Raw genomic sequence first — 27,841 nt, forward strand, 5'->3', positions numbered from 1 at the left:
GAAACAGACCATGATTTTAAGATCAGTCGTATGATAGTTTTTACGATCAACTTAGGCTTACGATGCTTTTGGGAAACGCAGCCCTGGGTAGTAACTGATAACATGTAATCTGGATCAGATTCCAAAAATAAAGTACTTGTAATTGAATTATATAACGGTTTAAAAATCTCATAATCAGACTACAGTTCTTTTTTTTTTGATAACATGATTACATATTCATTGATTCTCCCCAAATCTTCTTTTTTATCTTTTCAATTTTCCTTTAAAAAAAGCCTATCACTTATATATGTTTGTAAAGTCTTCTCGATTTGTAGAAATGCACACACCAGCCACTAGTCAAGTGAGAGGCAATAGCACTTGACCACTAAATTTACAGAAATCATTTTAATTTTAAGGAGTGTTTTCTCAATATTGCATATCCAATCAACTGCTGATTAACACATTTAAATTATTATTTAAATTAACACAACCATTTATTACTATGTCCTTAGAAGGATTTGTCTATTTAATTTGTCTAAGGATTTAATTATTAATTTTTCAAGAACTCACTAACAACAGTTTGGGAAGCCCTGACATAAAATGTAATGCCCTTCATATTGTGGAATATATTTTCTTTCTCTTTATATTTTTATATCAATATGGTATCAATAAAATTGTCCAATTCAAATCAATATGATAAATGAATTGGGTATACATTACCTAATACCTAATTTTGTGTAATGTAACAGATTACGTTACTAACTGGAATTTTCATAGTGTAATTTGCAATCTGTAACAGACTACAATTTGTAAATAAACCCAGCACTGGCTACAGATGCATCCCACTACTAGACATATAGAATAGATCAAAATCGGTTTGGAGCAAGAGAGATTTTAACAGTGCACGGGATGATCAATAGTTTACCTTCAACATGATCTCAATAGTGAAGACGGTGGTAAAGACATAATCAGCATAGCCCAGCATCTATAATAGGACATAAAGACAGCAATCAAAAGTACAGTCATTGTCTTTGGTACCAGGGTCAATCTCATGAGTCCAGGTCATATTTCGCCTCAAAAAAGATGTACACAACTTTTTTGCTTGCTTAGTTGGGGACACTTAATATTCAGCAATATGATTAACTTGACTGCACTGACACTATTGGATGAGAGCTGAACTGAGCTGGATGATGACATAACTGTTTTCTACAGGGCTGAATTATAGCTGAATTTAACTCATTTCATAACTGATGAACTTTACAGTCATTGAACTGAACTGAATCAACACTGAATTGATTTCAACTGAAAAATGACTATTTACTATTGTCTTTAGAGCTGATTTACAGCATATGATAACATCTACATTTATTTAAGTCAAAAATATTTTTTGCCAAAACTGAACCATAATACATTAATTTATTGAAGATTTTTTACAGTGTAGAAAAACGATTTAAGGACCATTAATAAACAAATGTTACAAACATTATGTCACAATGTAAATAAAAATCACTTTTTATGTAAAACATTGTCTGTGGGTGAAATATGAAAGTCTTCAAGGGATTTAGCCATTTTATGAATCTCTATTGAGCACAAGGGATGGTGTTTGGGAATCATAGGTACCACAGTGTACTGTGCCATCTAGCAGAGACATGAGATATTACTATCTTAAGACTATCAAATGCTAATTTGCAGGGCCAGTCAGTGTGCCTGACGATTTCGTATTTTAAAATCGTATACAGTATTAATAATTTAACTCACTTTGGGAATGTGAACAATGGAAAAACATGTGAAACATGTGGACACAGACTGGCCCTCAAGCGTTCTGGGTCTTATCCTCTATTCTAGACACTAGAACTTACAACGTTCCTGACAGAATGAGTTTTGATTGGGTCTTCAGCGGCCAATGAAAAACTACTCAGTATGATGAAGACGAGGATGATGTTGGTGAAGTAATGATGATGAATGAGGTTGTGGCAGGCAACTCTGAGACTAAGTGAACATTGGCAAGGTTAATTTCAGGTCGGAGATCAGAAAAAGTATAATTATAAGCAACCATCATTTGTGCTCTTTTTTATTTATTTTTTAACATACCAGTTTTTCTTTCCAAGGATGAAAAAGGAACTTCCATCAGGAATAGGTACAATTTTCTCCTTGGGTTGAAAACTTTCGACTTTCATGGGAGTGCCTATACCTTTGGAGAAAATTAAGATTTAAAAAAATGTTGTGAAATAAATTCACATACATTTATAATCAATGTGACTTTAAAGTTTTGGACTGGACAGTATTTACCCTCAAGCCCTTCAATTGCTCTAAACTCCTCATTTTCTTCCCAATCGTCCATTTCATTCTGAACAGAGAAAAAAAAAATGAAGAAAAAGATGACAAGAGAATGATCATAGAAACTTGCTTAATAAATGCTTTGATAAAAAGCACAATTAATCCCTGCACATTATATTGCACATATTTTATATTTAACAAAATGTGATAACTTTGATATAATAATGCTTTGATAATATTTATCAAAATGTGATAACTAACCCACTGAAAAAACAAACAAACATTAATATTTACCAATACTATCTTAGCCTATTTTTCACAACCCAATCCAATAATGATGGGCAAAAAATAAAAAATAAAATCCCACCCTACAATATCACCTGCTGATTTTCTGTTATACTCAGAAATTCTAAATCACATTACAGAAATGAAATATGTCTCGAATGCCTTTAAAAGAGAATGTGAGAACAAAGGGCTGCGTAGTTTGGGAGACCTGTACATTGATGGTATATTTGCAAGCTTCAACCAATTAATTTCTACCTTCAATCTACATAAATCAGACTTTTTCCGGTACTTCCAGTTGCGAGACTTTGCGAAAACACACGCCACGTCATTCCCACAGATACCAACACCCAGCGGGATGAACCTGGCTCTCAAGGCTAAAACCCTGTCAAAGGGCCATATCTCCTTTTTTTATAATTTACTGTCCTCAGCCAGTGAATCTATTTTGCATAAGAACAAGATGAATTGGGAGTCAGAACTCCAATTTAATCTCTCTGAGAACTTCTGATAGGGAGCCATAGGGGCTGTTAACTCGTCATCCAGCTGCGCGAGACTGTCACTATACAATTTAAAGTCTTCCACAGGTTACACTATAGTAAGGACAAACTATCAAAGCTCTATCCAGACAAATTTGATGAGAATTGTAGTAGATGCATGCAGGCTCCATGCAATCTTACCCACATGTTTTGGGCAGGTCCCAAGTTGTCTGAATTCTGGCGACTATTCTTTAAATCAATTTCGGATATATTAGGCATAACTTTAACCCCAAACCCACATATCGCTATATTCGGCAAGCCCCCGGACGGCCTCCGTACCACAGCCGTTCAAAATAACGTAATTGCCTTCGCCTCTCTTATTGCTCGCAAGAGAATTTTGTTATTGTGGAAGTCTCCTCGACCACCATTGATCAAAGTCTGGCTACACGACATTTTAGGTCTTCTGAAACTGGAGAAGATCAAATTCACACTTAGGGGGTCATCTGGTAGGTTCTATACTCAGTGGAGACCACTACTTAACTATCTAGATAAGCTGCCAGCTCAGGAAGTCTCTTTGTAAAGTCCTACTGTATGGTTATAAATGTTCTATTCCCTCTGATATGGTCCGCCAGCGGCAGATAATCTGTTCACCCCAAAACATTCCAACATAACAGATTACAACAGATAACTTGCTTTGGTGACTCAGGAGTGAGCAGCAATTGATTGATATTTACTTTGTACAGTTAATGTTTAGTACTACCACCTTACATTGGTATTTTGAATTATTACTGTGTAAGTATAGGTGTATATACAGTAATTGTATGTATGTGTACATATATAGTTTTTTTTTTTTTTTTAAGTGGATCATTCTTCGGGAGGGGGGAGGGGGGGGGAGTGGGAGGTGGGGTGTTGTTCATTTAAGTTTATAAAAAAGAAAAGACATTGTATTCCTGTATGCACTTTATGTCGGTTTCTTGTACTTGATAAATAAAAGCTATAAAAAATAAAATGAAAAAAAGAGAATGTGAGAGAGCAGGGTTCTTACACCAGCGTCTTCCTCTCTTTCTTCATCATCTTCCCATTCCTCATCCTCTTCTTTTTTCTCTCTATAATACAGAACAACCAAATTGAGTTCTATACCTATGAGTCCACAACAATAACAATATGTGAGTGTTGCCTACTCTTTTTTCGTTTTGCCGCCATCTCCGGCTAAGTTGTCCACAGCGATAGCCAAGAAGACATTCAGCAAGATGTCTGGTAGACAAAGTAAGTCAAGGACCAGAAACAAGACTCCAGATATAAGAATAGCCATATGGACAGGCTAATGGATATGAAAATATGGAACTTAGAAATAGAATGCACTTTGATATATGGAAAGGATACAGTTACCACAGACGAAAAGAATGACAAAGTAAATACAGACAATCATATTGGGAAACACTGGTCCACCATACGCCATGATGCCATCATACATGACAGAATTCCAGTCCTCCCCTGTTAGGATCTATATAAGAAAGAGTTCTTAGTCTTCACCTCCCAGTTCTGTACACATTTGAATGTGAAATGATTGTATTAAGAATCTTATAATTTGCATATGTTCCAGTTAAAGGGATGACCCAAAAATGAAAATTCTGTCATCATATACTCCCCCTTTCCAAACCTGTATGACATTCTTTCATCTGCTGAAGATGAAAACAAAAGAAGATATTTTGAAGAATGTCAGTAACCAAACACTTGATGGGCTCCATTGACTTCCATAGTTTTTTTTTTTTCATACTATGGAAGTCAATGGGGACCAGAAACTGTTTGGTTACCGACAATCTTCAAAATATCTTCTTTTGTGTTTAATAGAAGAAAAAATTCATACATGTTAGGAACAACTTGAGGGTGAGTAAATGATGACAGAATTTTTTTATTTCTGGGTCAACTATCCCTTTGAGATGTACTGTTAAGAACCACTTTAAAGCTATTGCTAATAAAACAATCATTGTTTTGGGAGTAGGACGACAAAAACATTTTTTAAAGGCGTCAAGCTACTTTATTCTATTTAAAGATATACATAGGCCTATATTCCCTTGTGAAGAAGTGTCCTTAAAGTCACCCTGAAATCAAAATGACCAAAGCTACAACAATCCAATCAATTCCCAATGGACAAAATCAAGTCCCACCCAACATTTTTTATTGTTTGAGAAGCTGTCACAATAGGGAAGAACAGACTATCGCATCTTCTGTTCTATGCCAACTTTAATTGTACTGAATGTGCAATTTGTATAATTGCCAATTATGTTTAATATAAATTTAATCTAGAATACATTTGTCAGGGTTCTGTCACTGTCTGTTTGGTTGAATTCTTAGTTTGGTGACAGAGCTCTGACATTCCCGGTTTGTCAGGTTCTTGTATTCTAGTCATGTTTATTGTGAGCACATGGCTTCTTGTATTCTTGGTGCCATGTGCTCTCCTGTCAATTGTCTAGCCCCTCCCATCTCGTTACCTGATAATTTTTAATCTTCCCCACCTGCCCTGCTCGTTACCCTCCTTGTTTATTTCCCTATTTGGTGTCCCTGTGTTTGTAGTCCTGTGCTGTTTCGTTATATTATGTTTCCTAGTGTTCCTGCCTTTAGACCTGCTTATCTGTTTGTACCTGGATTTATTTTCTATTTTTATTAAACCTTCATTCTCTGCTATTGAGTTCTCGCTTTCCTTTTCTACACCATTCCGTGACAAATTTTTAATATAAATTGCAATTAACATGCAATTAAGTGCTCAAACAATTCCATTCATTCCACACTTAATGTCACACCTAAGTATATTTTTTATAAGTATAAGTACTCATTTTAAAACTATACCAAAGTGTACTTATTTTTAACAAGGGATACCTTTATTTTTCACCGATTTTAGGAGTTTCGGTGATGATTCGTGTATGTACTTGAACTCACAGGCTGCATAAACATGACATTTGCAAACATTAAAAATAAAAATTAAAAAAAACCTGCAAATTTTAGCTTAGTAACCTGGAAACAGGTGAGCAGGGCAGATGGAAAGGTGTCAAAGGTGCTTCTTTTCATTTGAGTTTCATCAAAGTTGAACTTTCCACCAAAGAGCTGCATGCCCAGGAGAGCGAAGATGATGAGGAAGAGGAAGAGCAGCAGCAGAAGGGAGCAAATGGCTTTCATTGAATTCAGCAAGGAGCCCACCAGGTCTGAGAGAGCAGCCCAGTGTCTAAAGAGAGACATTCAGCATGTTCAATGAATCTTGAAAATCAGCATGACTCTTATCAAAGACTATATACAAAGAAGGCGGGAATACGTCCCGCCTTCTAAATAAAAGAGCTAATCGCTGATTGGTAAAGACATTATCACTGCAGCTGCTGTTAGAAGCTCAGTTTCAGTTTCTTCTTAGGACTGCACATGCACATTGGCTGATCTAGCCTGAAAAATATGCTTTTTTGGGACAGTGCGTGTCAGATTTTGTTGCCAATTTGAAATATGTTATTTAATTGTGAGCTCGACAAGAAGTTTTTGAGATTTCAGAATACCCCCATTCAAATAGATTGGTTTTGGATGCCCAAAATAGCTTCCCGGAAACATTGCAAATATGACCGCAGAGTGAACAGATTTTCCAGTAACACTTTACAATAAGGTTCATTAGTTAACATTAATGTATTAACTAAAATGACCTAACAATGAGAAATACAGTATTACAGTTACAGTATTTATTAATCTTTGTTAATGTTAGTTAATAAAAATTCAGCTGTTCATTGTTTGTTCATGTTAGTTCACGGTGCATTAACTAATGTTAACAAATGTACCTTTGCTTTTAATAATGTATTAGTAAATGTTTGTAGATTAATTAATGCTATAGAAGTATTGTTCATTCTTAGTTCATGTTAACTAAGGTAGTAATAAACCTTATTGTAAAATGTTACCGATTTTCCTTTAAAGGGTCTTTGCTCTTATTGAGTCTTATTGATTATTTTAATGAGTTTGCTTTTTTTTCTAAAATCTAAAATGAATTACAGGGTTATTATATTGTTATTATAGACATAAAAAAACACTAATAAAAATGACACAAACACACAACAAAATGACTAAAACTTGAAAATGACAAACTATGAAAACATAAAAATAAAAAAACGAATTAAAAATAGTAATAAATACTATAACAGTATCTAAATGACTCAAACTGACACTGTTGCCCTCATAACTCATTTGAAATTAAATGATACAGCAAAGTCATTAATACTACACTGTTTCACTATGATTCTCGAAGAGCTGGAAACACTTATGAGCTAAATCACCTTGTGACTTTGAAGATACGGATCAGACGGACACAGCGCAACACAGAGATTCCGATGGGCGGGATCAATTCCATCTCCACCAGCACCGTCTCCAGGATTCCACCACACACCACGAAACAATCAAAACGATTAAAGAGTGCCATGAAGTAGATTTGAAAGCCGAAGCTGTAGAGTTTCATCAGCATCTCCAGTGTAAACAGAGCCAGAAGGATCTTATTTGCTCGATCTGGGACATTAAAGAGACTGTATTTAAGACTGGGTCAAATCATCTCATAAAAGGCAAACTTTGGCAACACTTCAGTCACACAAACCCTGTATATCAGTGAGCCACTTGGGCTGGCCGTAGTGTTCAGAGGCGCTGGCGGCCGTGTTGAGGAACACCAGCAGTAGCACCAGCCAGTAGAAATTGGTGGATTTGACAGCCACACGGCAGTTCTTCCTAATGACCACATTCAAGTGGTACAGCTGCTCACTGAGAAAGAGAAGAGTCAGTAGCAAATATAAGTAGAGATTCAATTTGAAACTTTAAAAAAATATGTAAAATATGTCATATTATTCCTTAGAAAGGTAGAGTAAACATTTTTTGGGCTTCTGGTAAACGTTACTCAACAAAAATACACTTACCAAAAACTTATAGCCATCAGTCGTGCCCTAAGGAAAATAAAAGAGTTTAGGTTAAAGCAATCTCTGGTATTTAATAATTTATTATATATGAAACAACAATATTAATGTTGTACTTACATTATAGATGAGCATAAACCACTATCATCATCCAGGAATGCTTCAAACTCAGAGTCTGAATCTGATTCTGTATAAAAGAAAAAGGACTGAATGTGTACTTCAAAAATGATAAGTGTCAAGATAAAATGTCTTAATTTATAATACACACAAATCTGAGTGAAACTTCAGTATACCTCCATCTTCACTGTGTTTGTACCAGCCATATTTCTTCATCATTTTTTTCTTAGCCACCACAGCACCTGCCATTTACACCACACAAAAAAGAAGAAAAGTTCTCCATTGACTGAAAAACAAACAAACAACAGACACATACAGATTCACCCAGCACTACACTGCTTCTTAACACGTTTTTGTACTTTTTAAGTACACATTTAAATACTTTTAACAGAAATTACTTTTGAGTACATTTTAGTTTACCAAAAACTGCTTACCAAAAATATAACCATATTTCAATAGAAGCAATTATAATTAATGTAAAAAATTACATTTAAAGATGTAGTTAATTTATGTACTAAAAAAACACTATAAAGTTACACTGTAACAAAAGTATTCAATTCAGTTTACACTTCTTTAAAAGTATTATTGTTCCCATAAGTAGCCTACTCTTTTTAAATGTACAGTTGTCAGGGTTCTATCACTTCTGTCTAGTCTATTTCTTGGTTTTGTGACAGAGCCCTGACACTCTGTTTTGTCTTGTCTGTGTGCCTTGTTTCATGTGCTTTCATGTCAAGTTTTCCCTTGTACTGTGTTGCATGCAGCTTGTGTTTTTCACTGGCTGCGTGCTTTCATGTTGTCATGTTTTGTGTGAGCACGTGGCTTATGAGTGTTTTCATAAGCTGCGTGTTCAAGTCTCGTTTTGTGTGAGATCATGGCTTGTGATTTGCTTTGCTGGCCATGTGCTTGTGTTTTTTGTCATGTTTGGTGTGAGCACATGGCTTGTCATGTGTTTCCCTGTGCCATGTGCTCTCCTGTTGATTGTTTAGCCCCGCTCATCTTGTTACCTGATTATTGATTCATTTGCCCCACCTGTCCTCCCTCTGTGCCCTCTTTTGTTTGCTTTGCATCCTATTTTATTCTCCTTGTGTTTGCAATCATGTGCTGGTTCGTTCTCGTAATTCTACTCATCTATGTTCCTCCTGTGTGTGTTGTCAGGTCAAGTCAAGTCAAGTCTGTCTTGTTTTCCCCCTTGGGGTAAATTTTGTTTGTATTTTGTTTTATTGTATTATCATTAAAACCCTATTGTCCTGCACTTGAGTACTCGCTTCATCCCTCATTCACATCCCTGGCAACAGTATGTTCTTCTTTTTCACAAGCGTGGGCATTTTCTCATCAATCATGTGACATTCTGTCATCTTCATTAGGCAAAACTGCTCATTTCATATACAGCACTGCCTACTGTATATTTTTGAAAGGAACGCTAAATAAAGCTTATATTACGTTTATTTCCATCCTCATCCATGTCCTCTGCTTCAATGAGCCAGTCCATGTAGCCGATCATGTCCTCCTCCATCTGTTGTTTCTCCTGGGCCATCTGCAGTTCACCACGACACACAGCCTTCTCTCTCTCTTTAGAGAACTCACTGTGATGTGCAAGAGACACATGCAATGTAAACCTTCACAAGATGCCCAACAAATGTCATCACAAGACCTCCATATCCTTACAGTATGTATCTGCCAATAAAATTTAATTTGCAATGGGGGGCAGAGCTGAAGGTACAACGAAAAATCATTATTTTCAAAACTATTTACCATACTAACACATATATATGATCTAAAAGGCTTATAAGGGACCAGGGCTTGAGTCACTCACCCGCTCAAAACACCCAACACGAGATTGAGGACAAAGAAAGACCCAAAAATGACCAGAGACACAAAATAAACCCAAGGCAGTTCAAACCCAATGGAATCATTCATCTGAGTAAAACATTACAGATGAGAGAGAGAAAAAAAACAAATGTTATATAAAGTTTCTTATGAGCAGTCAAGTGTTTTTTGAGTGTCATAGATTGGATATAACTTTAAACAGACAAGGCAGCTCTTTATTTTACATTTCTTTTCCCCATGTACATACTTTGTACTTATAATAGTAATTACAATAACTGGGTAATAACTTAACTAAACCTACCCCTAAATCTAACCTTTACTTTCTTGGGTATATACACTGTAAAGTACACGCAAGTACACGTGTTGTAAAATAAAGTGCAACCAGGTTAGTAAGTGATTATATCCAGTGTCGTTATTGATACCCAAAACTATCACATTAGTCCTATGTAAACATATATGTATATAAGACTTGAGGCTATAAACAGTTTGCTTTTAATTAAAAAACTGAGAGAGGAGTTGAAAATATTTTCTGTAGTAAATATTTACAGATTTTTGCATTAATTGAGCTGTTTTTTAAATTGTATAAAAAAAGCTTAAACTCAAATAGCTCAAATAATCTTCTATTTTCATTAACATTCCAATAAAGTATGCTGTTCGTGTAAAATTAGTAACTATAGCTAAATAAAAAGATAAAAAATTAAGAGTGAAAAAGATGGGGGAGAGGTCATACCCAGTAGAGCACATCAGTCCAGCCCTCCATTGTAATGCATTGGAACACAGTGAGCATGGCGAAGAAGATATTGTCAAAGTTGGTGATGCCTCCATTGGGTCCCTCCCATCCTCCCTGACACACTGTGTTATTCCCCACGCAGAAGCGACCGTTACCGGCAAAAGCGCATGGTGTAGGATCATCGTCCACCATTAGCTCTTTTCACATGAAAGAAAACACAATTTTGTAGGGTTTAAAATGATTTATAGTCAACAAACAAAGAATTTAACTCGTTCCCCATCATTGACAGAATTTTCCATCATTTATGATACAACGCTTCCCCGCCATCGGTGGAATTTTCCGGCAATCCATGTTTTCACTGTTTCACTGCTGGGCACACTGTACAATTTATTATAGTCCTTTACGATTGTTGCTTGTCAGGCTGTAGGAACATGATCCCTGCTATAAGCCATGTCACACTGTAGGATCTCAATAGTCTTTAATGTCAGACTATACAGCAGTCAAGATGTGTTAAAAACGGACACACACAAAAAGATCGTCTTCAGTTTAACAACATCAATCTGTGAAATGTTCCGGATAGAAATGGTGACTAGCAAACAAAAACGATCTTAAGAGTTAATTTTTGATACTGGGAAACTGGAAAAAGAAAACAAAGAGGTGTTTGTGGAGCAAGCGGTTGTTTGTTGTTGTCTCACTATTTGCGTCATTGGGTTCTGTGTCCTATTAGTTTTTGATTTGATGGTTGTTGTAGGAAAAGCCACACAGCAGGATTGTGCCTCAAAAGTTCTGACACTTGTGAAAATTTTAATTGGCTTTCGGCTGAACATATAAAACTAGTGATTAAAGAAAAAGAATTTTCAGAGGAATCTTTAAGGATTCACAAAATTTGTCTACCAAATCATGGCTAAATTGTACAGCATGCACCCGGCTTTATACTATAGGGGGCGAATCACTACACATCTTCTGAAATAGTAAAGAATCTTTGGACCCAAAAACAAGCAAAGAAGAAGCAGAAACAAACGATAGAAACATTGATTATGCACATGTAAGCGAACACAATCATCAAACATTAAACAGCATATAAATCAAAAATGCCTAACATTACAGAATGAAATGTCGATCGAGAGGTATAGGACTGTCCAAACTTTGGGGGTGTTGATGGACTTGATCTACTCGATCTATGTTTTGACAACAACATGATTTATCCAGCTTTTTGTTCAAAATGTTGCTTTTTTATGAAACGTACCCACATACAAGTGTTGATAAAGTATGCATGAAGCTAGAATAAAAAATAATTCTAGCTTAATAATAGCAGCGGCTTTGTTCTCTGTTTGAAATATTGTATGTTCACATACTGTATTCATGCAACAATATATTATGGGGGCCATGAAAGTTGATCAAAAATGCTGGCGAGGGCTACAGTAGCAACTTTTTAAAAAAAATACTGTTGGGGACAGAGTTAAACATGCAAACGGAGTGGCATGCAGCCAGCTTTGTAAGAGCTTGTGCTTGCATTTCTCACCTGTCCCTACATAGTAGCAGGTCTTGTGCATTCTGCCTATGAAGAGCTCCAGCCCAATGATGGCATAAATAATGATGACAAACATGACCAGCAGACCGATGTGGAGCAGAGGCACCATGGCCTTCATGATGGAGTTCAAGACAATCTGCAGACCTGCACACATCACAGCCTGAATCACAATCACTGTATACACCGGAATTGTTCTACTCAAAACTACAGAAGAAAGCATGCACACACTTACTCGGCACACCAGAAACCAGGCGCAGGGGTCGCAGTACTCTGAAAGCTCTCAGGGCTTTGACATCTAGACCACCTGGTTTGCCAGCTCCGTGATGAGCCTCTCCTGGTTTGTGCTCTCCCATTTCAGCTATCACACTGAAAAGACTGCAAATGGAACACACAAACCTGGTAACCTCTTCTGCTGTTGACTCTACTGTCAATTAAGTAGGTTTATGTAGCCAAACTTGGTCTTCATTAAACCAAGAAAGAAAAGAAAAAAAGAAAGAAAGAAAAAAAGAAAGAAAGAAAGAAAGAAAGAAAGAAAGAAAGAAAGAATATTCAACTTGAAAACCACACACATACCCTACAATGACAATGATAAAATCCAGCAAGTTCCACCCACTGCGGATGTAGGCGCTAGGATGCATGACCAGACCGTATGCGAGAATCTTTGTGAATGTTTCAATGGTGAAAATGACCAGAAACACATACTCCACTTGTTCCTAGGAAGAATTAAGGAAGTAAGTAGAAGTGATGCAATATCTACACACACACAATTCTAAAGTTTGTAAGATTTAAAGAAATTTATTCAGCAAGGACGCATTAAATTTATCAGAAGTTACAGTAAAGACATTTGTCAAAATTTCTGTGCAATACATGCTGTTCAAATGTTTTGTTTTCACAAAAATATTGAGCAGCAAAAATTCAATATATTTAGATATGTTCATATGTCCAAGTGAATTTTAAATGGCACTATAAAAATGTGTCTGTCATAATTAAGTTGCGTGATATTTCAATATACAAGCTTTATGATTGAGAAGCAATTTGGTCAGTTTTCACCTGCTTCCCCCTATAACACATTGCTGAGCTCATTAGCTTTCTGCCCTCTTGACCTACTCAGTAAGAAGCTAAAGCTAAATGCTACCAGCTAATACCAGCTAGTCATCCATATGCTGAATGCACTACTGACTAAACAGACATCAGTACAAAGTCTTAGCTAACCTGAAAATGGTAGTATGAGCAAACTATAAGAGTTCTATAGGGGTTATAGTGCAAGTGTATTAACTTAAATCCAGATGGATGGTGTTGTGTAAGAAAAAGAAAAGACAGACAAAAGAGAAACAGAGAAGCATGGAGAGGTGAATCTATTAAATAAAGCACTAACGGTTTGTTGCAATCATTAATATCAGTCAGAGAGTATATCACGTGTCTTCTGTAAGGGCAGCGAGCGAGCTGCCATAGATAGAGAACAGATGGTCAATACTCTTATCCCGTTTGGTATTCAGAGCTGTCAGTCAAACTTCAAGCCTAATGCAATTATAGTGTTGCACTGAACACTAGGAGCTCTGAAGAACTGTACATTTCCTTCTATTTGATACATTCAATTTAACATGCAGATCATTAAAAAAAAACTCTCAAGGGCAAGTTGTTCAGCCAGGGGCCAAATGCACAAACCTTTTAAATACTTTCCATTAACACTGTGTCCTGACCTGGTGCAATGTGAAAAATCTAACTGAACGCAAAATCACTGGACAACATGCAGTTTATGTGGTGCAAGATTTTATACCAATGAGATTTTACAATGGAATGGACTAACCAGCATGAAGTCGCAGTAGTAGAAAGTGTTTGACAAAATATATTTTGTATTTAGACCATATACTATTGATCAAATTGTATTAAATAGTAGGGGTGGGATTCTTTAGGCACCTCACGATCCGATTCTGATTCCAAAAATTAGTTAACCGACTTGAAAATCGTTTTTTAATTGTAATTATAAGCACTTTTTAAAATAATTACAAATTAAATTATATTAAAACAATTGTATGTTAAGAATTTTAAATATATATATACTAACATAGCTTCAAAACATTAAAGCAAGTAGTAAATAATAAGGAGTTACAAATAAACACATGAAAGGCAATAAATAAAGAGTGCTTTCAGTTTTTAAGAGTATATCTGAATGTTTTCTGTTCAAGAGCTGTGAGGAATTTTTCTCTTTCTCAGCTTTACTGTTGTTTTATTATTACTGATGACATTATAGACAGCGGGAGATCTAATAAACTATATTTACACTAATGAACAGATCTAAATGTAATACACCATTTGTCCTGTCTGTTTCCCTTAATCCCTTACATTAATTTTGTGTCATAAGAGCATGAGATGCAAGTACATTTAACCACTTACAAGGGGTTACACACAGTAAATAAACATATAAGGGGACTCTTGCTTATTATTTATGGATGGCTTAAGCTGCACACCATGCAGGTGATCAATTACAATGACTAAAACGATTAATGTGCTTGGATGGAGCACAAAGTTATATTATGTGGTTTCGTTTATTTTGGGTGGTGGAATCAGTTTTCATTTATTGAGTGAATGGCATAGTAGACTCACCAGATTGTGGTTGGTGGCATTGGAATCATCTTCAGGAAATGGTTTGGAAACACCAAGGGCAACACAATTTGCAAAGATGGCCAGTAAAATGAATATATCAAAGGGCTTAAAGGTCTAAGGTCAAGGAAACAATCATCTTGAAAACATACAAAAGAAAAGAATGCACAAGGACTGCATACACACACATTGGGCAAAAGGATATTTCCACTCCACTAGGGCCAGTGCTGCCATGCGTATAGGATTGCTGAGAGTGAGGCAGCACAGAGCTCTAGGAGCACGCAGGGCCGATTTGTTAGCTTGCGTGTGCTTCTTGGCTCCTCCAGCTCTTTTTTGCCCAGCAGAACCTGTTGAGTTGAGTGTGTCTGTCTTGCTGGGGTCAGACCCGGCCAAGCCGGCCCCTTCTGAAGTAAAGGGGTTTCTTATTAAATCTATGCCTGTTACAAATTATCTGCATCTAATATAAATATTAAACTACAAGTTCACTTTGAGAGAATCAAAATTGAGAGAATCAAAATTCCAATCAAAATGGTCACTCCAAATCCATATGACTTTCTTTCTTATGATCAATGAAAAAAACCTCCATGCTTTTTTTTTTTTTTTTTTTTTGGAAAGTGAAAGTGAATGGGGTGCAGCTGACAAGCAACAAACCAGCACATTATTCAAAAATTATCCTGTATTGTGTTCATACGGTTCTGGAACAACATGAGAGTTAATGGTGAATATAAGTAGTCAAGCTAAACTATAAAGACATTAAGAGCAAAGGTAAATTAGCATCCAGTAAAATGAATGAGATCAGTTTCTAATGCCAATGATCTGAATAATCTTTTTTTAATGTTTTATAAAAATTTGCATTTGAAAATAGTCTTCTGACAGCCTCTCCAAAATCAGTAACTTGCATTTAAGTTGACCTGCATCTAGAGCTACTCATATAAGTGTTAAATTTGACATTTCCTACTCAGCAGAACCGTATAAAAATGTTTAAAGCAAAGAAAGAGGCCAGATGTGGATAACAGATACTGAAGTAGGCTAAGTTACACTTAAGAAGCCTTGTAGGGATCGGACAGAAGTGACCTAGTTCTAAGAGAAAACGATATCTAGTATTCAATTCTCCAAGAGCTACCTATCTATTTATCTTTAAGTTGCAGGAACTGCAAGGTTGTGAACTGCAAAAAGCAAACATGCAATTAAAAATGTTTTTTTTATGAAATGGTTACCGCACCTAAAATAGCCTAGCCTATAGAGTAACGTTCTCTCTCTCTTTTATCTTAAAATCTTTGTTGGGAGAACAAATTTAATTCGTCAAGAACAAGTTTATTAATTCAATGGAATAGGCAGCAAACAAATGTCAGTTATGCATTTGTCTTTACAAGAGCGTTGACCGTTTCAGTGCAGGTGTAGGCTATGTGGCATATCACTCACCTTTCTGTGTCACATCCATGTCCACGACTTCAGCACAGTCTACTGATTATTCCTATGAATTTACATGAAATAACACCTCACTACACCTTTCATATCTATTGATAATATTTATCGGGATTAACCGCGTCGCGAGCAGTTAGCGGAACAGGTGTCGCGCGCAGGTGAAATGGCTCACGGGCGCTGCCTTACAAATAAGGAACTCCTAAGACCTAATTTAGACGGGTCTACATACCAAAGCATTTTCGTTCATATATTTACATTAATTGAAAACACGTGGATAGTTTAATATGTAGGCTATCAATCATATAGGAAAACAAATGTATAAATCTATAAATCCTCGTGTGACCGCAGGTCTTGGGTGTAGTAAGCCGTGAATGCTGGATTAACTAATGTGAGCCGGTTAACGGGGATGATTGTGCTGAAACCTTTCAAAGGGGAGGTGGAGACACGAGGGAAATTCTAGATAGCTTGAATCGTGTTAAACAAATAGGCCTATGTTTTTAGATTACAAATAAACAAATCAGAGAACACAATCATAAAATTAGGTCGTTGTTAAAGTCCCTTATTACTTGAGTAAGGAGCCGAGAACAGTTAGCTACAATATATTCAGTTATCAGTTCCTGAAATATTTGGTTCCAATGGGTGGCACTCACATGAATATTCATGAGCAAAATTTATCGTGGGCGTGGACAACTAGGTAGGCTATTGATTTGTCTTCGTTTCTTACGGATTATTTCTAAGTAATAAAGTAGAACGAAGAAACTTAAACGACCTTTATAACGGTTCACATTTTGTAAATCCTTTGTGTAATACGTGTTTCTGATTGAGTTTACTTGAATGATCGCAGTCATCTGCATATTATAAAAATAGCCTTTAAATTATAGGTTAATGGCTCAAAACCAAGAACTTGGGAGTTGTATGCACCTTGAATGTTGCTGTAGTAGTAGCCTAACACAACCAACTGAAAATCGTATTGATACACACCCCACATAACTTGGCTTATTTACGTTGTGTTGTGGCTGATTTCCGTTGTGTTGTGGCTTAATTTCGTTGTGTTGTGGCTTAATTTTTTTGTGTTATGAATTTATGTTTGCTTTTTACATTTTGTTGTGTTGTACACTACGGGGCCAATGTAGTTTACTGTATAGCAATGCTTTATAATGTTGGTCAAATTAAAGGGATAGTTCACCCAAAGATGAAAATTAGCCTATGATTTACCCACCCTGAAGCCATTCTAGGTGTATATGACATTCTTCTTTCAGACGAATACAATCGGAGTTATATTAAAAATGCCCTGGCTCTTCCAAGCTTTATAATGGGAGTCAATGGGTATATTTTTTTGGAAGTCCATCAAAGTGCATCCATCCGTGATAAGTGCTCGAAACAGCTCTGGGAGGTTAATAAAGGAACTTCTGAAGTGAAGCAATGTGTTCGTGTAAGAAAAATATCCATATTTAAAAATGTATCGACTTAAATAAATAGCTTCCGGCAGACGGCTGTGTGCAAGTCGACTTACGCCAAAAGAGTAACCCTTGAACTTGCCCCACAACGTAACGATGAACGTGGTTGCCCACCCTTTTGTTTTGCTCACTATGGTTTGAACTACGATAGGCGCCTACGCTACTCCTACTGTACTTCATAGATCGTCAAGTGTTACTCTTTTGGAATAGGTCGACTTGCATACGGCTGTCTGCCGGAAGCTATTTAATTTAGTCAATACATTTTTAAAAATGGATATTTTTCTTACACAAACTCATCGCTTCACTTCATTAGACCTTTATTAACCCCCCTGGTCCCTAATCTGGGTCGTAATATAAATTGGGGGCTTGATCGGGATGGCACTGGACTGCCTTTGTTTGCAATGCATTGCTACTTTTTCCTTTTTTTGTAGCATGCTTTGGTAAATGCTTTTGATGCAGTGCTACTTTTGTTTTTTTTGTGGCTTGCAGTGTAAACTTTAAAGGCTTAAAGTTGGCCCATACAAGATCTTTACATGGGATTTGGAATGCCTTAAACCTGGGGAGAAACTTGAAAGGGAGGTTTGTGATGCAGTTAATATGCACGTTCATAAGATTTCTTATAGTTCATTGTCATGTTGTTGCTGACTGTACTCTTTTAAATATTCTGTATACATACAGTTCTACCTTGCAAGTCTGTAATAATTCTTCTTGACCACAGGTCATCAATGCGTACATGATCTGGCTTGTCAAAAATGATGCAGGCAGGGCGTTTATCCTGGATTCATATCAAGCAACAAATATTTTGGCCTGTTCACTGAAAAGGGTAAAAAATACAAATCCTGATGCCACAAGGCCATGTAAGTAATTTTCATGTTCTCAGATTATTTGGTAGACTAATCTTTTATTAACAAATCCTCGCACAAGTTCGCCCAGGGGATTGTTTTTTCTCAGTGGATCTGAAAGATGCTTACTTTCACATCCAAATATCAGGCCATTTGACTTTGAGGGGCAGGCTTATCAATACATGGTCCTGCCAATCAGACTGTCCCAGGCTCCTCACACGTTCACAAAGTGCATAGACGCAGCTCTTTCCCCCCTGAGACAGCGGGGAAAGCGCATCTTGAATTACCTTGACGACTGACTCATTCTAGCTCAGTCGGAGGCTGAATTAATAACCCACAGATCCTGGCTTCTTGGCCATCTAGAATGCCTTGGGCTCAGGATCAATGTTTCCAAGAGCATGCTGCTCCCCAGCCAGCGTGTAACCTTCCAGGGGACAGTAATCCAAATGAGAGCTTGGCTCACGCCAGACCGCGCCCTCTCTATTAAGCAGCTAGCGCTTTCGTTCAAAGAATGCTCGTCTCCTTCAGACCCCTCAGAACGTTTCAGAGAGCACTGGGCCTTATAGCCTCATCATCATCAGTACTCCAACTGGGCCTGCTGCATATGCGTTCCCTTCAGCGTTGGCTAAAACCCTGAGTCCCAGCTCGTGCGTGGCGACACAGCCACTTACGCATCAAGGTGAGCCAAGGCTGTATCAGAGCCCTGGCCCCTTGAAAAGTCACCGGCTGGTACAAGTCTGGTGTGAGAATAGGTGTGCTCTCAAGGAGAAAAGTGGTTTCAACCGATGCCTTCAACCTACGTTGGGCAGCTCTGTGCCTCGTCATCATCTGTCTCACCTGTTTGCACATCATTAGTGTTCATTGGTTTGTGTATTTAGTTCCCTCTGTCCAGTTATTCCTGGTCGGTCTTTGTTTATACGTCACCTTTGTGTGTATGCTTTATGTCTGCCTTAACCTGATCCTGGAAATGGAATAAATCTATGTTTGAATTGGAACCTGTCGACCATCGTCTTCTTCAACCCGCACACACCCGGGACAGAAAGACAGACCAATAAAGTAATGGAGGGGGACGCTATGGATGCATTTCTGTTTAATCAGAATGGGAGTTCTTTGGAGGAATTTGTTGGAGTTTACTTGCATCTACATCAGGATGTTTACTGGGAGGAGGAGTTTTTGAAGCAACGGTTCTGGAGAGGACTTGAAGATCCACTAGCCCAGATACTGCTGCTCAAAGACTCAAAGGCTGATCCCGTCCAGCACAGAGCCTTCGCCGCTGGTCCCGTCCAGCACAGAGCCTTCGCCGCTCGTCCCGTCCAGCACAGGGCCTTCACCGCTGGTCCCGTCCAGCACAGGGCCTTCTCCGCTGATCCCGTCCAGCACAGAGCCTTCACCGCTGGTCCCGTCCAGCACAGAGCCTTCACCGCTGGTCCCGTCCAGCACAGAGCCTTCACCGCTGGTCCTGTGCCCGTCCAGCACAGAGCCTTCACCGCTGGTCCCGTCCAGCACAGAGCCTTCACCGCTGGTCCCGTCCAGCTCAGAGCTTCCTTCGCCGCTGGTCCCGTCCAACCCAGAGCTTTCTTTGCCGCTGATTCCGTCCAGCTCAGAGCCCTCTTCGCCGCTGGTTCCACTGCGTGAAAAGAGCTGTAATCGGGCATGTAAAACTCCTGAGTACTCCTGTGTACTCCACAAATAAACGTGTGTGTACGGGAGTTTGCTGTCCCGTCACACAATCCCGAATACTCCTGGATATGTACCAAGTTTGGGGCACAGCAGGGAGCCACTAAGGGCCATCAGTTACCATGGTGAATAATCCCCCGGTCGGGGTCAATGCAAGGGAATATTAGCATTTCACACCTTTGGGACACAAGGCAGTGGCCTCCTTCAATTGGTCAGAGGTCTTATAGGATTGGCTGCTCAATGCTTTGTCCCTCCTCTAAACCTCCACACTATTGGTCCAGTTTATGGCCTCATTTGGGTTTATTATTACTCATTATTAATATTTATTATCATTGGTGTTCATGGTTATAATGTCAAGACAATCAGATACACAAAGTTGAGTTTGTTATTTTTATTATTTGTAAATGACACTGGGCACATGACATATATATACACACAGTCAAAATTCTATGAATAAAAATACATTAGCACAGAATACACTTTACTATTAGTCATACAATATATAACCCCATATAATATATAAGGCCTGTGTATAATATGTAGAAAACAATATAATATACAAATACTTTAGAATATATAAATAGTACAATATATAAAAATACAATTTATAAATAGATAACAATATGGAATTGTATAGAATATATAAATGCAGTATATATATAGAAAACTATATAGAATTATATATAATACAATCTATAAATAATACTATAATTTATAATATAAATAATTTATAATAATTTATAATATAAATAATACTATATATAAAAAAACAACAGAATATTCAAATTATACTATAGAATAATATTTAGATGCGTAAAACTAAAATAATTCACAGGCCAGCTTCTGTGGTCTCCACCGCGACTCGATCTGCACCAACTCGTGCATGATGAGTTCCCAAGTACTTCTGGTCTGCTTCCAGTCTTTTTTGTAGCACCCCACACAGCGCAGACAAAACTGTACTACGAGTTGGAGGACGAACAACCCATACCGACTTTCCATCCAATATAGCATCCTCCTCTTCAGACATGTGGTCAACTGTTGTAGTCTTCCAGATAGCTGCCTCTTCCTCTTGTCTGGAGAACGCCAGTCCTGCTGCTCAGCAGCTGCAAAATAGGAGGGAAAAAAGTAATTAAACCACTGAAAATATCAAATTGGTTGGGATGGGAGCCTCTCCCAGGCTGAGTCTTTTACTGAGATTTATATTTATTTACACTTACTCTTCTTTTTCTTTGTCTCATGCGCACAATGATCCTGCTGTCCTCCATCTTGTCTTTGTTCTCATCTTGGGCCATCCTGTAACCCCTTCTAACAGTTTCAAAATACGTCTTGCAGGATGCTAGAGAGAGGAAGATAGTGAGGGGGGAGAATGTGTTTATTTATAACTAACTAATCTATACAGTTAAATAGTTGTAGCCTTGGGACATTCTCTTGTGACTTACCTCTAACAACAGCAGGATCTACGCCCAGTACAGCCATGGAGACCAGTGGCGGTTCTAGAGGGGGGGCCGGGGGGGCCCGTGCCCCTGTGACAACAAGCTTGGCCCCCCTTGTGGCCCCCCTAAATGTGGAGTGTGAAATAATTTTTACAAAACTGTTTTTTTTGCTATCGTTGTTATCGTTGTATGCGTATTATTTTTTTTATTATTCTATCTTTGTGGATTTGCTTGTTCACGTGACAATTCGCATCACATTCGCGGGAATCGCGGCAGAATAACGTCTATCTCCTGCACGCGAGAGAGGAGAGAAGGAGAAAGCTGGTAAATGTCAGTTCAGTTGCAAGTTCATTCTTTATGTGCGTATCGGGTGTGCGATGTGTATTGTCTATTATGATATTGTAATCAATGTTTTAACTGTATACGAGGCACTGTGAGCTGACATCGCATTTGTCTATCGTTCTTTCACTGCTGTGTGCGGTTCATAGGTAGGCTATGTCCCCAAATTAGTTTATGTCTTATATTTATATCATATTATATTCTTATATTAGAATATCAGATCAGCAAGAGTGCCGTTTTCCCGTGCACAATTGCAACTGTGATATTGATGTTATACAACAGCTAAATTAACAATAAGTGAACATTGGGAGTTACCTTTTAGACACAATATTGTCAATATTGTTTGTTTTCCCTTTATTTCGCCGACTAGAATTTCAAAATGAAACCGTAGCAGAGTCTCAATGCAACAGACAGTGATGATTTATTGACTGAAATCCGCGTTTTGAAGGAATCACTTGCTCCTTTCCCGAATGAATCAGCCGTTTGAACAAATCCGTTGAATGAATGAATCCTTCAACTCACTTATTAATAAGACCGTGACCTTTTAAGATTAAGACCTTTTAGTTTCGTATTTAAAGTACCCTTTAATTAGAACATTACAATTAGAAATCATTTCATATTTAAATATTGATTTTTTAAAAAATCTCATAGCTTTATTTATGCAATTATAAATGGAATGTAAATATATTAATGCCACTTCTGTGCCACCTCTGCACTGCAAAGATGGATTTTGATTAAATTATTTCATTTGACAGGTAACAGTGGTACTGTATAATTATTGTATAATTAAGTATTATTGTATAAATACGTATAATTACTGTATAATTTGTATGTTAGTATTTGACATAAAAGGTGATTCATAACTCTAAATAAGTTTAGAAAGAATGTCCATATATGGGTGAAAATGCCCCTGGAAATCAATTTAAGCTGGCAAATTAAATTAATAAAAAATTAATGAAAAAATTAATTTCGGTCCCTGCTGTTAACTGACCACTGCATAGAATATTAAAAAATATGAATATCTTTGTGAGTCTGCTGTCAACAACAGGCCTAAACCAGCCATGGCACTAGCACAAAAACACAATCAGTAAAATATCATCTAATTATCAACAGAGCTTCATTTATGGAGCAAATCAATTATTTTAATTTAGTAACCCCATTTTGTCACGAAACTTGGCTGTTATCAATGAGCTCAGAACAGGGGAAATGTAATAATTATTAAAAATAACACACAATTAAAACTTGTTGCACAAACTAAGTATAACATCACCATTTAGTTGAACCTTACTTTGTACAAAGTCTTTGTGTTCACTTGAGAAGGATGACAGAAGGATGAGCTTTAATTTGTTTAGGTTAGACAAATCAATAAAGGTTAGACATCAATAGCCTACATTGTTCATAATGATAACTTGATTTGACCAACATTCTAAAGCATTGCTGCAGAAAACAACTGTTGATGCAAATGAACCTTAAATAACATTTATGAAAGCCTTTGATAATGAAGGTATGTGGGTTGTGTATCAAAATGATTTTCGGTTTGGTGTACAGAACATTCAAAGCGCATGCAACTCCAAGTTCTTGTGTGGTCTTGAGTCATTCACCTATAATTTATATTTTCATAATATTGCAGATGACCTTGGGAGATGCAGAATAATAACACAAGAATATTATTGTAAACATTTAAAATTTACATTTAAAAACCTCAATTTCAGTAATTTTCTTGTGAAACTTGCAGTCACAGAATTCCAATAACAGCTAATTTGGGAGAAATTTTAAGAAATATGTGAAGGGCTTTTATTGTAGTTGTGTAGTTTTTTATTTTCCTCTTCCTCACTTTGCTGTATTCCAAAGCTACCTACTTAATGAAGGTCTATAATCGTTCAGGTAAACACAAACAAATCAGAAACATGTTACACAAACAATGATTTATTGAATTAACAAGAACCGAAACAATAGGCTATCGTATCTTACTCATTACTACAATACATTAATTTTAACGGTCACCGCATCCCTAAGTGGTGTCAGATGAAAATACAAAGGCTGCAGATACTGTATATGAAAGTTTATTTATTATACACAGCAATCGATGAGCATTTCCTGAAAATACAAGGCAACTGATGTTGTAAACATTATTATGCAGAAAATACAAATGACTTTTTTTTTGTTCTCAAACATATTAAATAACTAAAAGAAAGAATAAACATCCACAGTGTTACATTACTGCTTTATTTGTATATATGTTTTTATCTCTCCTTCAAATGAGATTAGACATTTTCACCAACAATGTCATTTTGTGTTGCACAATTCACATAAATGGAAACATAGAGAGTGAATATTCTTGGTCACTAATTTGGGTTGCAGAAAACCCTTGGCACTTTGTAAGACTGCAAACACAATTCATGGCAGGCCACATATGGCACAACTTTGTTTAAAATAAAATACAATAAAACTCAAAACAAACTGTAATAATAATATTTGGTCATGTAATGCACTGGCAAAAAAGACAATCTCTTCAAATATCCTTCAACAACACAATTCACAAAATCAAGTGTTACTTACAGAAAACATATTTAGGGACAGAATAAAAGTGTTGGCACAATTAAATCCATAAGAATGAAGTAATAATAGACTGTTACTCAAATAGATTTTCATACAGAGATCTGTTGCGCACCTGCAATACATCTCTGAGACGTCTCCTGTCAGATGTCATATAGACATTTAGAATATGTCTATAAGATGTTTATGGTTTAGAATGTATGTAACACTGCTCTTTCTATGTTGTTTACCAAATGTATTTACACAGGAGATGTTTTCCAGATCTAAAGCAGACATCTTACAGACGTACCTGTGCTATCTGGTCATGGTCTCATGGACTTAACGGACATGCGCACATGGCAGCCATTATAAGACCGAAAGTGCACATGAAGTGTGCCGTTTGGGGCTGCACCCTTCGAAGGCCTTATCTGAAGGCCGATTGCGTCACAGAAAACATATTTAGGGACAGAATAAAAGTGTTGGAACAATTAAATCCACAGAATGAAGCAATAACAGACTGTTACTCAAATAATAAATGTAAATTTATATACACTTAACCTATACCCTATTAAGCAAGGCATTATATTGCCTTTTTTGGACACCTAATATATAGTTATTAACACCTGATCCTGTTATCTAACTTTTTGCTATCTTTCATAAACTACATCATAAAATCTAATCCTGTCTATTGGGCCCTTCTTGCATATCTGAGAAACTTTAGAAAATGCCATATATGTTTTGCCAATATCTGTTTTTATACATATTTTAAGGACATGAAAGAAGCTCATAGGAAAGAAGGGGTGAGCGATAGCACAGTTAGTTAATAGTTAGCACAGCTATGATCCAGCCTCTTGTTCCTGTCCCAGCGCTTCCAGTAGCAGGCCCATGGGTGTCCTCTTCAATCCTATACTCTCCAACTTATTCTCTAGTTTGTTCTTAAGGCTTCTGAGTCTTACTGAAGCATGGATTAGGATCACTGCGAAGAGAAGCATCAGAGGGGACAAAAACAACTGAAAATATTTCAATGCACTAATGTGATACTAGTACTTTTTAGTGTTAGAAAAAAAAAGACGTAGGCAACAAAGAATACTAACTTAATATGGGGAAGGCAATGCCAATGAGGAAAACAGCTACTCCTCCTAAAACGGACAGAAGAAGGTAACTGGAGCCCAAAATTGCAGCCAGGGAGAGCGATGGATGATTCCTTCGGAATCGTCGGATTACCGACTTGTTTTCAGCTGCCCAGACAAAACCCAAAAACAGAAGGATCACAATTGTTGCCCCAAGGATCAGCTGGAGTGGTTGGAAATATCTGTGGCACAATTACACACACAAACACAAAATAAATTGTTATTGTAGTATAGTTAAGATATTATTACAATTATTTTATTTATTTTAATTTTAGATAAACGTTTCGTATTTTGTGTTTTTAATAGACCTATGTCTCTCTCTCTCTCTCTCTCATATATATATATATATATATATATATATATATATATATATATATATATAATTTATATCAGTTTTAGTTATTTTAGTACATCAAGTTAAACTAAAAGGAAAATGTTGGTTAAGTGAAGAAACAATATGGACCACTGAAAGCAAAGGGATACTTATCTTGACCTAGCATGAGTATGTTAAATGAGAGCTGTTTTAAAACATCTGAATACTGCTTTATAACGATCTTGGTGATGCCAACAAAACAACGTCTTAATAAACCTGTCAAATGCCATTTATCAGATCACTCCAAACAGAGAAGTGAACATGTTGGCCTAACACTTTTTTAAATTTAGGTCACACTACAAATTGATTAATTGAGAGCATTTTTTTAAACAAAACGCATTCAATACGGAACATAACACAAACGGGGTTACCTGGTTAAGGGTTTTAAAAGAAGAGTGAATAGGATTGAATGAACGTACACGTCACTGGTGTTTCCTTACCCGACTAGAACCAAAAATGCCGCGGCGAAAGCAAAATAGTTCGACTGGTAATACAGAAGGTTGTTAATGATTCGGTTATTCCACCGATCCAAGTTACGAACATCAGGCACAGACAATCGAGCCGAACCCAGCAGAAAATCTTCCAGGGTTCTGAAAGGAGGTTGTTGAAAATCCACCATTTTGACGCCTTTGTTGACTACATTTACCAGCATGCATTGCAAACCCACGGGAATGAAAACACGCGGTGGAAAAACAACAATAAATAAAATAAATCATAACTAAATATGATCATATGTGGCGCAGGTGGACTTATAACATGTCATAAAATATCATACGCTAATTATATAGTAAGGAACTTTTTTTATTTACTAAATATATGGCCTTTTAGCCTTTAAACGGTGTTTTTGTGTGAACCCTTGTGTTTTTACTCTAATGGGCATTGTGGAACTGAAACTACAACCAAAAAAAAAAAATACAAAAAAAATAGGCTATATCAGCTCCAAATGATAGCTTGGAGATAAAATACTTTCATGGTGTACAAAACAAGCTGATGTTTATTGGTGCACGATGCCTGAAAAATTACACTAAATAGACACCTACGAGATCAATCACACTCGCAATTCTGACTTCTTTTCTCAGAATTGTGAGATATAGCCTAGAATATGGTAGAGTGGGGGGAAAGCCCCCTCTATTAAAAAAACCACCTGTTTTCCCCAAAATAACCACTAGAGGGAGTCAAGATACATTTTTACTGTTGCTATGAACTACGTTGACAACGGGGATAAACAAATCTCCACGGAGAGCTGTGATGGAGAAGCTGACAGTTTGAAGAGAAGAGGATTACATAAGCGCTATAATTTTCAGATATTAGTAAAGTTTTTAAGAGAATATTGTTCTGCAGGATATCGCAGTGATGTATGATAGATGAACGGTGAATTCTGTAGTTTGAGAGCATATGTTATTTATAAGGAATATAATAATATTTTTAAATTAAACCATTTTTTAAAAAGTTATAACTTGTGGTGTAAAACAACACGCTGAGGGGTAAAACACCCCCCAGGGGGCATAGTTTCTCTCTATCATAATTACTATAATAACATATTTCTGTCTATCAAATCCTTTGTTTTACACTTAATGCAGGATAACTAGGTGGTAAAATCAAAATATTTGAACAAAACATGAAAAAATTACCTCAAGTGAGCATAAGCTAGCTAGCTTGCTAGCACAGTCAGCTGATGGAATGTGGTCAGGTGACACAAGGATGAAACAGTGGCTTTTAATGCATTTATTGAATTTATTTCACAACATAAATATACGAATTTATAAGTTTAATATTAATTTAGGTTTTTCTGCTTGTTTTGATGATAGTGGTGAACAAATACAAATTATCAATAGTAGGCCTATTGTTGAAATCTCAAACTCATACATATTTTTTTCTCTCCTTTTAGATG

At 36.8% G+C, this 27,841-nt stretch overlaps 2 protein-coding genes across 2 annotated transcripts in view; both read right to left on the bottom strand.

Annotated features, from left to right (window-relative positions):
- Nucleotides 1-14,844, bottom strand: part of cacna1fa (calcium channel, voltage-dependent, L type, alpha 1F subunit a) — a 45,383-nt gene extending 30,539 nt beyond the window's left edge. The window contains exons 1-20 of the mRNA XM_077223231.1: nucleotides 14,743-14,844; nucleotides 12,712-12,851; nucleotides 12,371-12,513; nucleotides 12,130-12,282; nucleotides 10,608-10,804; nucleotides 9,864-9,967; nucleotides 9,491-9,633; nucleotides 8,227-8,292; nucleotides 8,054-8,120; nucleotides 7,937-7,963; nucleotides 7,624-7,784; nucleotides 7,313-7,538; nucleotides 6,027-6,234; nucleotides 4,398-4,518; nucleotides 4,196-4,268; nucleotides 4,060-4,120; nucleotides 2,269-2,326; nucleotides 2,071-2,170; nucleotides 1,839-1,968; nucleotides 905-964 (exon numbers count right to left, since the gene is read on the bottom strand). Of these exons, the coding sequence (XP_077079346.1) occupies nucleotides 905-964; nucleotides 1,839-1,968; nucleotides 2,071-2,170; nucleotides 2,269-2,326; nucleotides 4,060-4,120; nucleotides 4,196-4,268; nucleotides 4,398-4,518; nucleotides 6,027-6,234; nucleotides 7,313-7,538; nucleotides 7,624-7,784; nucleotides 7,937-7,963; nucleotides 8,054-8,120; nucleotides 8,227-8,292; nucleotides 9,491-9,633; nucleotides 9,864-9,967; nucleotides 10,608-10,804; nucleotides 12,130-12,282; nucleotides 12,371-12,513; nucleotides 12,712-12,776 (2,163 nt within the window). The 5' untranslated portion in view covers nucleotides 12,777-12,851; nucleotides 14,743-14,844. The remainder of the gene's footprint in view (nucleotides 1-904; nucleotides 965-1,838; nucleotides 1,969-2,070; nucleotides 2,171-2,268; nucleotides 2,327-4,059; nucleotides 4,121-4,195; nucleotides 4,269-4,397; nucleotides 4,519-6,026; nucleotides 6,235-7,312; nucleotides 7,539-7,623; nucleotides 7,785-7,936; nucleotides 7,964-8,053; nucleotides 8,121-8,226; nucleotides 8,293-9,490; nucleotides 9,634-9,863; nucleotides 9,968-10,607; nucleotides 10,805-12,129; nucleotides 12,283-12,370; nucleotides 12,514-12,711; nucleotides 12,852-14,742) is intronic.
- A 9,115-nt stretch (nucleotides 14,845-23,959) lies between these two features.
- On the bottom strand, nucleotides 23,960-26,599 carry praf2 (PRA1 domain family, member 2). The gene is made up of 3 exons (XM_077223263.1): nucleotides 26,391-26,599; nucleotides 25,542-25,759; nucleotides 23,960-25,423 (listed from the first exon to the last, which is right to left on the bottom strand). Exons 1-3 carry the CDS (start codon nucleotides 26,567-26,569, stop codon nucleotides 25,284-25,286), a joined length of 537 nt encoding a protein of 178 aa, XP_077079378.1. The 5' UTR covers nucleotides 26,570-26,599; the 3' UTR covers nucleotides 23,960-25,283.
- Between the last annotated feature and the right edge of the window lie 1,242 nt (nucleotides 26,600-27,841).

Source organism: Siphateles boraxobius, unplaced genomic scaffold, assembly GCF_051911475.1.
Source record: "Siphateles boraxobius isolate OS27281-9 unplaced genomic scaffold, OSU_SipBor_1 9, whole genome shotgun sequence".
Lineage (NCBI taxonomy): Eukaryota > Metazoa > Chordata > Actinopteri > Cypriniformes > Leuciscidae > Siphateles > Siphateles boraxobius.